Source organism: Bufo gargarizans, chromosome 3 (assembly GCF_014858855.1).
Source record: "Bufo gargarizans isolate SCDJY-AF-19 chromosome 3, ASM1485885v1, whole genome shotgun sequence".
NCBI classification, from domain to species: domain Eukaryota; kingdom Metazoa; phylum Chordata; class Amphibia; order Anura; family Bufonidae; genus Bufo; species Bufo gargarizans.
The window spans coordinates 561274692-561287552 of record NC_058082.1 but is presented as its reverse complement, the minus strand read 5'-3'; the positions used below and the strand labels follow the sequence as shown (position 1 = coordinate 561287552).

The following is a 12861-nucleotide window of genomic DNA, read 5'->3' as shown; positions in this document are numbered from 1 at the left end:
GATAAAATGCAAAACGGAAGCCTTTAAAAGGCATTCCATTTTGCTTTCCGTCATAATAGAAGTCTATGGGAATCATAATCGGATCCGTCTGGTTCCCGTTATGCAGAATGGACAAAAAAGTCCTGTCGACAGGACTTTGTTTTCCGTTTTGCATAACGGGAACCAGACGGATCCGATATGATTCCCATAGACTTCTATTATGACAGATATAAAAAGGAATGCCTCTTAAAGGCTTCCAGTTTTGACTTCCGTCTTATGTATTTGGTTATTTTCCGTTATAACCATGTTATAAAAGAAAACCAGAACGGAATACATAACTCTGATGTGAACCCACCCTTAGTATACTGTATAGGTTTTGTCAGTAAAAATACCTAATTACTGGCCATGAAACTGTGACTATAGGAATATTATATGTGTCTGTTAATTATTACCAAGAATAGAGTGAAGCAGGGCAAGGACTTGTTGTTCTACACTTCTTGGAAAACCCCTTGAGGTCATCACAGTCTTACTAAGCCTTGTAACGACTCGTGCTCATATGAGTGTATTACGTATGTGTCACTTCATCAGATGTGATTTCGATTCTTCAGAGTCACCAATGACATGTTCCATGCAGCCATTGAGCTGAATGGAATACCTGGTTTCAGTATCAGATGACGTTACAAGTCTAGAGAGATCAGCTTGATTTTAGTGACTATGGAGGTACAGTACAGACCAAAAGTTTGGACACACCTTCTCATTCAAAGAGTTTTCTTTATTTTCATGACTATGAAAATTGTAGATTCACACTGAAGGCATCAAAACTACGAATTAACACATGTGGAGTTATATACGTAACAAAAAAGTGTGAAACAACTGAAAATATGTCATATTCTAGGTTCTTCAAAGTAGCCACCTTGTGCACACTCTTGGCATTCTCTTGATAAGCTTCAAGAGGTAGTCACCTGAAATGGTTTTCACTTCACAGGTGTGCCCTGTCAGGTTTAATAAGTGGGATTTCTTGCCTTATAAATGGGGTTAGGACCATCAGTTGCGTTGTGGAGAAGTCAGGTGGATACACAGCTGATAGTCCTACTGAATAGACTGTTAGAATTTGTATTATGGCAAGAAAAAAGCAGCTAGGTAAAGAAAAACGAGTGGCCATCATTACTTTAAGAAATGAAGGTCAGTCAGTCTGAAAAATTGGGAAAACTTTGAAAGTGTCCCCAACTGCAGTCACAAAAACCATCAAGCGCTACAAAGAAACTGGCTCACATGCGGACTGCCCCAGGAAAGGAAGACCAAGAGTCACCTCTGCTGCGGAGGATAAGTTCATCCGAGTCACCAGCCTCAGAAATCGCAGGTTAACAGCAGCTCAGATTAGAGACCAGGTCAATGCCACACAGAGTTCTAGCAGCAGACACATCTCTAGAACAACTGTTAAGAGGAGACTGTGTGAATTAGGTCTTCATGGTAGAATATCTGCTAGGAAACCACTGCTAAGGACAGGCAACAAGCAGAAGAGACTTGTTTGGGCTAAAGAACACAAGGAATGGACATTAGACCAGTGGAAATCTGTGCTTTGGTCTGATGAGTCCAAATTTGAGATCTTTGGTTCCAACCACCATGTCTTTGTGCGACGCAGAAAAGGTGAACGGATGGACTCTACATGCCTAGTTCCCACCGTGAAGCATGGAGGAGGAGGTATGATGGTGTGGGGGTGCTTTGCTGGTGACACTGTTGGGGATTTATTCAAAATTGAAGGCATACTGAGCCAGCATGGCTACCACAGCATCTTGCAGCGGCATGCTATTCCATCCGGTTTGCGTTCAGTTGGACCATCATTTATTTTTCAACAGGACAATAACCCCAAACACACCTCCAGGCTGTGTAAGGGCTATTTGACCATGAAGGAGAGTGATGGGGGTCTGCGCCAGATGACCTGGCCTCCACAGTCACCGGGCCTGAACCCAATCGAGATGGTTTGGGGTGAGCTGGACCGCAGAGTGAAGGCAAAAGGGCCAACAAGTGCTAAGCATCTCTGGGAACTCCTTCAAGAGAATGCCAAGAGTGTGCAAAGCAGTAATCAAAGCAAAAGGTGGCTACTTTGAAGAACCTAGAATATGACATATTTTCAGTTGTTTCACACTTTATTGTTATGTATATAATGCCACATGTGTTAATTCATAGTTTTGATGCCTTCAGTGTGAATCTACAATTTTCGTAGTCATGAAAATAAAGAAAACTCTTTGAATGAGAAGGTGTGTCCAAACTTTTGGTCTGTACTGTAAGTCTTTGAGCTTTTACTCTGAACTTTTCATCAGAAACAAAACAATTTGAAGCTGAAATTTTATATATATTATTTGGGGAAATTGGCATCTTTCCCGCGGGTTGTGAGTTCTGCTTTACAGGCTTGTGGGCGTTATGCAAATATTCAGAAATCTCCTTAGTCAATAATAAATTAGTATGAAATAACATAGTAACTAAAGAGACAGAAAAGAGGAAAAAAGGGCGAGGATGGGTATGTGGTTGCAGCATATCATCCTTAGTGTCTGAGTGAAAGTCAAGATGTGAGAGGGGAGAAGTTGCCCAAAGTAAGGGCGCAGCATGGAGCACACCTCATAGGACACAACAAATTTGGCTGAACTCCGTCTAATACACCTTCATCCACCATCCATTATGATGCAGTAGGTACTCTTAGTACATAATATTGACATTGATATTTTTCTTTGTGAAGTCTAGTTCTAATGTGATGTCTGTGCACAAGTCTTATGAGTCAAGCCATGGAGTCATATGCCAGTGATATGGTTCTGAGGTCCATCTGCCAGGGAATATGTTCTGACTGGCAATGTGCAAATTTTAGGAAATCCGATTTGGGTCCAATTCGACCTAATCTGACATCTGATTACTTTCAGACCAGAATCGAAAAAATGCTTCAAATGCCCTGATAAGCAGTGGATTGCATAGTATTCTCTCATTCTCTCTCTCCCCCAAAACTTTGAGTAGGAATCAAATTAGCAAAAAGTTGGACTCTTGGTTTTTTGAAAAATTTGGGTCAACTTTTGATTCTACGGAATCGAATCGCTAATCTCTAGTTCTGACCCCTACTTACTAAAGCTAGTTTCACACTAGTGTTAGATATCTCCGGCAGTCTGTTCCGGCAGGGAGCAGCCTGCTGGAGATATCTGGATTCGGCACTGCCGAACGCTACCTTACACCCGCCAGCCCATTAGCTATAATGGGGACCAGCAGAAATCCAGTCACAACGCGGCACACATGCCGAGAAATGGCTGGACTAAATCTGCTGTTAATGTGGCCTGGCAATGCGGTAGCTTCCGGCAATGTCTGAATGCAGAGAGATCCGGCAGGCTGTTCCCAGGCAGATCTAAAAGCGCTAGTGGGAAACTAGTCTAAAATGTTGTGGTGTCCTTTGTTGCATTTACAACCCCGTTGTGTTGTTGATACACGCTGTTGATCTTTTTGGTTCGACTGTAATATAGATAATGAGTTCTGAAGATTTCACCTTGTTTTCAAAGTAGGAGGGCTGCTGATATTGTGGAAATTCCTCTTTTCTGAGAATCTCTCTGCTGCTTGAGTAGGAAATTCAGGTGGTTGGGTGAAGTCTAGAGAGTAGCTCAGTTTCATTCTGGGTTTGTCGAACATCACAAATTCCAAAAAAACTCTACATAAGTTCTTCCTAAGAGAAGGAAACTTCAGCTAAATGCGAGGCCCAATTTTCATATTTTCATGGGACCCTGCTTCTATGTATGGAAGATTTTTTAAGAACATTTTATACTGGCTGATGAACAGAAAAGAAGCCTTGTAGGAACGTTCATTCAGCCGATCACCAGCTTATATAAACACCCCATTCTGATTGGTTGGCTTATCGGATGTCAGCATGAAAATACTTGCCCTTCTTATACCATCCCATGTAAACAGAGGATAGTTTACTGACATCTTACTAACAATCATTTGGTCCCCATACAGTATAAATTCTAATGCTTTTTGACTGGTGCTCCTTATGGCCCTGCATAGACATGAAAAACTACTGTATTACATAGATCACAGCTCAATTATAACATCCGTTTTCATTACAGATAAATTTCAAGATGATTCAGAGGATGGCGGCTCTGTTGGCATTCCTCTCTTTTATCCTGCCAGGTAAGTAAAAGGTCATCTGGATCAATGGTGTCCATCTGTAGAGCCACAGGTTGACCACTGATATGATAACTGAGGGGCAACCATTAGTTCTTGAAAATTGTGTTTCTGACCAATCTTAAAAGTTTAAAGTGAATTCTTCTACGGGTATTTAGAGATTAATATCTTCCAAATTGTCATAAATGTTCGTAAGAAAATCAAGGCAGGTCGGACCTCATTGAAATTCCGAATTATAGGATCCTGGCACCAAATGTACAGTAGAGTCAGTGGAAACAGATTTATCTGAATTTAAAATGATTATCTAGATTTTTAAGACAATTTTTAATTGCAAACTAACATGTTCTTAAAGGGAACCTGTCGCCTCCCCTGAAATGACTGTATTAGTAATTGCTTCCATTCCCCAGGCAACAACGATTCTAGAGCATCTAAACGGATGCTTAAAATAAAGATTTTTATTTTATTTTTTTATTCTGTTCTTCTGATGGATTGTAAGAATGGAAAACAAAATGGTCATGCAAACTAACCTTTAGATAGTTCTGACATTTTCTGCAGCACTTCACAGACGTTATTGTTACCCTAATGGAGCTCACAATCTAAGTTCCCTATAACATAGGGAGAACATACAAACTTGATGCAGATGTTGTCCTTTATTATATTTGATCTTAGGACCCCAGTGCTCCAAGGCTCCAGTGCTAACCACTGAGCCACCATGCTGCTTTTAGTATAAGTACAAACCGGATTCCCAAAAAGTTGGGACACTATAGAAATCGTGAATAAAAACTGAATGCAATGATGTGGAGGTGCCAACTTCTAATATTTTATTCAGAATAGAACATAAATCACGGAACAAAAGTTTAAACTGAGAAAATGTACCATTTTAAGGGAAAAATATGTTGAATCAGAATTTCATGGTTTTAACAAATCCTGAAAAAAAGTGGGGACAAGGCCATTTTCAACACTGTGTGGCATCTCCCCTTCTTCTTACAACACTCAACAGACGTCTGGGGACCGAGGAGACCAGTTTCTCAAGTTTAGAAATAGGAATGCTCTCCCATCTTGTCTAATACAGGCCTCTAACTGTTCAATCGTCTTGGGCCTTCTTTGTTGCACCTTCCTCTTTATGATGCGCCAAATGTTCTCTATAGGTGAAAGATCTGGACTGCAGACTGGCCATTTCCGTACCCAGATCCTTCTCCTACGCAGCCATGATGTTGTGAAAGAGATGACGTCTGGATGGGAGCATATGTTTTTCTGCATTGATAGTTCCTTTCCCGACATGCAAGCTGCCCATGCCACACGCACTCATGCAACCCCATACCATCAGAGATGCAGGCTTCTGAACTGAGCGTTGATAACAACTTGGGTTGTCCTTGTCCTCTTTGGTACGGATGACATGGCATCCCAGATTTCCAAAAAGAACTTCGAATCGTGACTCGTCTGACCACAGAACAGTCTTCCATTTTGCCACACTCCATTGTAAATGATCCCTGGCCCAGTGAAAGCGCCTGAGCTTGTGGATCTTGCTTAGAAATGGCTTCTTCTTTGCACTGTAGAGTTTCAGCTGGCAACGGCGGATGGCACGGTGGATTGTGTTCACTGACAATGGTTTCTGGAAGTATTCCTGAGCCCATTCTGTGATTTCCTTTACAGTAGCATTCCTGTTTGTGGTGCAGTGTCGTTTAAGGGCCCGGAGATCACGGGCATCCAGTATGGTTTTACGGCCTTGACCCTTACGCACAGAGATTGTTCCAGATTCTCTGAATCTTCGGATGATGTTATGCACAGTTGATGATGATAGATGCAAAGTCTTTGCAATTTTTCGCTGGGTAACACCTTTCTGATATTGCTCCACTATCTTTCTGTGCAACATTGTGGGAATTGGTGATCCTCTACCCATCTTGGCTTCTGAGAGACACTGCCACTCTGAGAAGCTCTTTTTATACCCAATCATGTTGCCAATTGACCTAATTAGTGTTAATTGGTCTTCCAGCTCTTCGTTATGCTCAAATTTACTTTTTTCAGCCTCTTATTGCTACTTGTCCCAACTTTTTGGGGATTTGTTGACACAAAAAATTTGAATCAACGTATTTTTCCTTTAAAATGATACATTTACTCGGATTTGATCTGTCATCTACGTTCTATTACGTTCTATTACAAATAAAATATTGACATTTGCCATCTCCACATCATTAGCATTCAGTTTTTATTCACAATTTGTTTAGTGTCCCAACTTTTTGGGAATCCGGTTTGTAACATAGCTAGAGATGTTTCTATGCAGTAAGGTGCAATTAAATGAGTGCATGACAGTGGTGACGGGTGGCAGATTGTAAAAACTAATATTCAAATACTATATACAGCAATTTAATTGACTTTTTGTCATTCCAGGTCTAGGAGTGTCAGTCTACGAAATAACCGCCTATGTCTCTGGGATGGCAGAGTTTAGATGTTACTTCGACAATAAAAAAAATATTTCAGTTAATCAATTAATTTATAGTTGGGAAAAACAAACAAGGAATGAAAAACAGGAAAAACTTGTAGTAGCCGAGTTATACATGGGAGAAAGAAAATACAACCATATCAGCGAGCGTTACAGGAACCGCTTCATGGAATTCATGCCAAACGGAGACCTACGGATGTTCAATATTACACTGGAGGATGAAGGGGTCTACCACTGTTATGTACGATACAAATTAGTAAACATAATCTTGATGGGTGAAACAGAGCACAAGCTCAATGTACTGGGTAAGTATATTAAATCAAGTAATCTGATTGTATCGTGACTTGTACGGTCAGCTACTGCTGTGCGGTGTAGTATAGAGGATCTGTCAGCTGTGCTGTGCGGTGTAGTATAGAGGATCTGTCAGCTCTCCTGTATGGTGTAGTATAGAGGGTCTGTCAGCTCTCCTGTGTGATGTAGTATAGAGGATCTGTCAGCTCTCCTGTGTGGTGTAGTATAGAGGGTCTGTCAGCTCTCCTGTGTGGTGTAGTATAGAGGATCTGTCAGCTCTCCTGTATGGTGTAGTATAGAGGGTCTGTCAGCTCTCCTGTGTGATGTAGTATAGAGGATCTGTCAGCTCTCCTGTATGGTGTAGTATAGAGGGTCTGTCAGATCTCCTGTGTGGTGTAGTATAGAGGATCTGTCAGCTCTGCTGTGTGGTGTCCCTGTGCAAGTAGCTGACAATTAGGCTTCTATTCAAAAGGACTACAGATTGGGTTGTGTGAGCAGGTGGATTAGGGTAGAAGGAGGAGGACATCTAGGTCCCCGGCGCCTGTACTTTGCGCCAAATAACATGAATCTATAAGGAAAGAAAGTAATGGGTATTTTTTGGAAGACATTGTTTGCAAAGAAAATCAATCAAGCACTGAAATGCAAAAATAGAGACCTTGAGTCCTGAAAGAGTTGACTCAAACATGAAAATAGAAAGGGCTCCATTTTGGAGCTGGTGAATAATTGAAGAAGTTCATCTCTTCTTCAGTCTCCGACTGTTGCTCTTTGGCTCTTACATGGGGTCTGTGGGAATGTTCACTCTAATGCTCTTTGTTTCCTTGGTTGTGTGGGTGTGACTGCCACGAATCTCAAACGGGAAGAGCAGGAAAAGGAACATCACTCTCGTCCAGGAAGGTCCAGTCATTGATTTGGACTTCAGTAACCTTGAGCTTACTTAGGACTGGAGCAAGGTCTTCAGGAGTCCTTATTGTATAGGTTCTACTCTGATGAGTGATGAGAAGGCTTAGTGGAAAGAGCCAACGGTATTTGATATTCTTACTTCTAAGCTCTTTTGTCAACGGTTGAAGTATGGTAAGGTGAAACGTGAAAGAATGACACATTTGATTCCCGGGCATGGGAAGGTATTTATGAATTCCAAATGCTTTGATAGAGATTACCTCAATAATGACTAGACGGGGGGGTCGCTCTTTTTGGTTTCACCTTCAGAGGACACTACTTTTTCTGATGTAAAATTTTTCTTTTCCAGCTAACTTTAGTATTCCCCAAATCACCAACAAAAGCCTAGACGGTGAGGAGGTCGATTCCGATGTGAAATTTCACTGCTCATCTACAGATGGTTTTCCAAAACCTGATAAAGTATTATGGGTGGTTTCTTATGGAAACGAAACAGAATTTTACCACCCGCCGTGTGATATTAAAGAAAATTCCAGAACCTTCAACATCTCAAGTTATTTGACTGTGAGGGTGAAAAGTAACACTAGCGTCACCTGTACAGTGTTGGCTCATCATAACTTCACCTCCAGAATTCACCACATAGGTTAGTACTGTAGTTAATAATTTATACTAACTAAAAGTAATAGCCTTTTTAAAAAAAAAAAAATCATACAAGTTTGTTTTTATGTAAAAATTTTCGTTATCTCCAATTCTTAACTGTATATTCCAGGAAAGTTTTAAAAGCTATCGACAGTTTTTCAGCATTTTTTAAATTTCTTTGGCTGCATTATGGGATAACACACAAAGTTACCTTTGATATTTATAGAATTTTTTTCTTTGCTTGTTTTTTGCAGCGTGCATGTATTCTCTTACAGTACAGACTGATCAGTTCCATTAAGTGTAAAATTTATCAGATGAGCTCTCTGATTGCTTGGTGTGTAGCCCTTCTCTCTTTGTTCTCCTGAATGCTCAAAAAGTTGACACCTCTTTCGGTTTAATTTTTTTTTGTTTGTAAAGATGTGATATTAGATTTGCATTGAGGAGAGCATAGGAAAAGTCTTTGGATTGAGCCATCCGAGAGCTCATCTGATGCATTTCACACTGATTAGGGCTAAACAACAAGCAATGTATGAGAATATATGCTGGCTGCAGAAGACAAATGGCGCACACTTGCCATGCAAAAAAATGTAAATATGTTTTTATCTTATAATACAACAGATGCAATGAAAACATTAACCCAAATGCTGTCCATAACGTTTAAGCCACAGTTTGAAAGTCCATGAGGAAATATCATTTATTTTTTTCAAAATGTTTAGCTGGTAAAGATCCAGTATGCAACTCCACCAAAAGTCAGGGCCCACTGGTGTCCTATGGTATCTCTACCTGTCAAGCCAAATGAGGTACACAAAGGTCCCACTTTAACTCCATAGTCCAAGGGCCCACTATAAACAGTGGGCGAAATAAGTATTTTATAGACTGGCGATTTTGCACCTACAAAAAATGGAGAGGTATGTAATTTTTTTCGTAGGTGCACTTCAACTGTGAGAGAGGATCTAAAGAAAAAAAATCCAGAAAATCACATTGTATGATTTTTAAATAATTAATTTGCATTTTATTGTATGAAATAAGTATTTGATACAATAGAAAATCAAACTTTATATTTGTTATAGAAACTTTTGTTTGTAATTACAGAGACCGGACGTTTGCTGTAGTTCTTGACCAAGTTTGCACACACTGCAGCAGGGATTTTGGCCCACTCCTCCATACAGATCTTCTCCAGATCTTTCAGGTTTTGGGGGCTGTCGCTGGGCTACATTAAATTTCAGCTCCCTCCAAAGATTTTCGATTGGGTTCAGGTCTGCAAACTGGCTAGGTCACTCCAGGACCTTGAAATGATTCTTATGGAGCCACTCCTTAGTTGCCCTGGCTGTGTGTTTTGGGTCATTGTTATGCTGGAAGACAAAGCCACGATCCATCTTCAATGCTCTTACTGAAGGAAGGAGTTTGGCCAAAATCTTGTGATACACGGCCCCATCCATCCTCCATTCAATACGGTGCAGTCGTCCTGTCCCCTTTGCAGAAAAGCACCCCCAAAGTATGAGGTTTCCACCCCCATGCTTCACGGTTGGGACAATGTTATTGGGGTTGTACTCATCCTTCTTCCTCCTCCAAACACAGCAAGTGGAGTTGATACCAAAAAGTTCTATTTTGGTCTCATCTGACCAGATGACCTTCTTCCATGTCTCCTCTAAATCATCCAGATGGTCATTGTCGAACTTCGAATGGGTCTGCAAATGTTCTGGCGTGAGCAGGGGGACCTTGCGGGCCCTGCAGGATTTTAATCCATGACGGCGTGGTGTGTTACTAATGGTAATCTTTGAGACTGTGGTCCCAGTTCTTTTCAGGTCATTGACCAGGTCCTCCCATGTAGTTCTAGGCTGATTCCTGACCTTTCTCAGAATCATCCTTAACCCACGAGGCTAGATCTTGCATGGATCCCATCACCGAGGAAGAATGACAGTCATCTTGTGCGTCTTCCATTTTCTAATAATTGCATCAACAGTTGTTGCTTTTTCACTAGAGATAAATTAATTTTTCTAAATTTTGATTCGTCCTGTTCGCCCAATTTTTGGGAAAAATTTGGTTCGATACAAATTTATTTGCGGTTAAAAAACAGCTATATTCTGGCTGCAGAGAGCCTTTATAGTGGTGTAGAACACTGTGTCTTGCAGTAACATGCATAGGGAGTCCGCTGTGGTAGTGAAATAATACTGTGAGTCAGTATGACATGCAGATGACAGACGTCGCTCTTAGAATCACAGTACCAAGAAGAAGCGCACTCCTATTACACCAACATCAGCTGATTCCACATATATGTCTACAGAACCTGTTCTATTTAACGCTTATATAATTAGAACCCCGACAGAGTAGAGAGGGTGTCAGCAGTAAGTTTGTGTTGACGTCACTGATTATTTTGCCCTCCCTCTTATCCATCAGAACAATAAATCCCCAATCCTCAAAAAATAGATCCTATCTGTTGATCATCCGCCTTCACTCAGTCAGCATTTGGTCAGTAATCCATCAGTATTGCTAATGCCCAAAACAGAGATGACACGTGAATGGAATATTTGCATGTCTTCTGTATTTTGTACCCACTCCTGCTTTTGGCAACCAAATCACAAGCCAATTCTGATGGGACAATACAGTCCTTACAGTTGCTACACAGACAGGATACATTGTACGTCTAATTTTTCCTTCCTTCTGACAGATCAGAACGAAGGGTCAAATAAATGATGATGTCAGCAAGGCCGAAAGGCAAAATAGTGCCCCAGTCATGATGTGGGGAGGGAGGGAACAGCATGAAAAGTCCACAGAGTGGCTCTATGACATAGTGGTGAGGTGGAAGCAGCATGAGGAGACCACAGAGTGGCCCAATGACAAAGTCTGGAGGTGGCGGCAGCATCAGGAGAAGGCCACAGAGTGGCACAATGACAGTGTGGAGGTGGCAGTAGCATCAGGAGGCCAATGAGTGGCAAGGTGACATAATGTGGAGGTGGCAGCAGCATGAGGAGACCACAGAGTGGCAAGATGACATAGTGGCAAGGTGGCAGTAGCATCAGAAGACCACAGAGTGGCAAGGTGACATAGTGTGGAGGTGGCAGCAGCTTCAGTAGACTACAGAGTGGCAAGGTGACATAGTGTGGAGGTGGCAGCAGCATCAGGAGAAAACAGAGTGGCAAGGTGACATAGTGTAGAGGTGGCAGCAGCATGAGGAGACCACAGAGTGGCAAGGTGACATAGTGTGGAAGTAGCAGCAGCATGAGGAGACCACAGAGTGGCAAGGTGACATAGTGTGGAGGTGGCAGTAGCATCAGGAGAAAACAGAGTGGCAAGGTGACATAGTGTAGAGGTGGCAGCAGCATGAGGAGACCACAGAGTGGCAAGGTGACATAGTGTGGAGGTAGCAGCAGCATGAGGAGACCACAGAGTGGCAAGGTGACATAGTGTGGAGGTGGCAGTAGCATCAGGAGACCACAGAGTGACCCGGTGACAGAGTGGGGAGGTGGGTGGCAATACCAGTACCAGCTGAAGATGGTGGGTGAAAGAAGGAGCACTTGGCATCACATGTGTGGCAGCATCAGAATAGTAGCTGAGGCAGGTAGCAAGAAGAAACCGGTCTTTTTTGTCAAAGTGTTGGTGTGGCGCCATGGATGATCTAGTCTGATGCATCAAGCATTGGTGGGTGGAAATCCTGGCTGATCCACGTCTGATTCATCTTGACAAAGGTCAGTCTCTCCACATTTTGGGTGGACAGGCGAGTCCTTTTTGGGGTAAATATGGCCCCCGCCGCAATAAATACCCGCTCTGATGCCACAATACTGGCCGAGCAGGACAGCTTTTCCAGGGCAAACTCTGCTAGTTGCGGCCACAAATTCAGTTTGGCTGCACAGTAGTCCAGCAGATCTTCAATGTGGGGTGGCAGGGTACTGTCAAAGTATGCCACCTCCTGCTGGTTCAGGGCCTGCTCCAGTTCTAGCTGCTGATGCTGGTGAGTAGTTTCTTCACTTGGCGAGTGAAGAAAACTGCTCATCAGCGACTCTAGACTCAAGTTGCTGCTGATGGAGCTGGAACTGCTCCTACCCCCCCCCCCCCCACCCTGCCACAGCAGCCATGGCAGAGGAACTACAGGGCCGCCCAGGTCAGACCTGAGGATGGACGATGGCGCAGATAGACAGTGGCCAACTGACTACATAGGATGTCTCTATAGTAGTTCAGTTTGTCCTCCCTCTCAGCGGGCGTAAAAAAAGCCCCTATTCTGGACCGGCAGCAACGGTCCAACAAAGTGGAGAGCCAGAAGTCACCCCCTTTGCCGAATGGTGACAATTCAGCTGTCACTACGCAAACAAGTGAGCATGCATCGGGCCATTTGTGCAAGTAAGTGACTCAGAGGGACTCCCTGACTCCATCTCAACTGCATACTGCCACAGTGTGTCTGGGTCCTCTGCCTCGTCTCCACCTCGGCTCAGCACAAGCCATCAGTTCTCTGAAAGGTGCAGAGTCCACCA

General features: G+C 42.6%; 1 protein-coding gene across 1 annotated transcript in view; it reads left to right on the top strand.

The window, feature by feature from the left end:
* The window catches only part of LOC122932819 (T-lymphocyte activation antigen CD86-like), a 76537-nt gene that overhangs the window by 22042 nt on the left and 41634 nt on the right, over positions 1-12861 (top strand). The window contains exons 2-4 of the mRNA XM_044287448.1: positions 4074-4137; positions 6520-6876; positions 8109-8399. Coding sequence (XP_044143383.1) covers positions 4086-4137; positions 6520-6876; positions 8109-8399 — 700 coding nt within the window. The 5' untranslated portion in view covers positions 4074-4085. The remainder of the gene's footprint in view (positions 1-4073; positions 4138-6519; positions 6877-8108; positions 8400-12861) is intronic.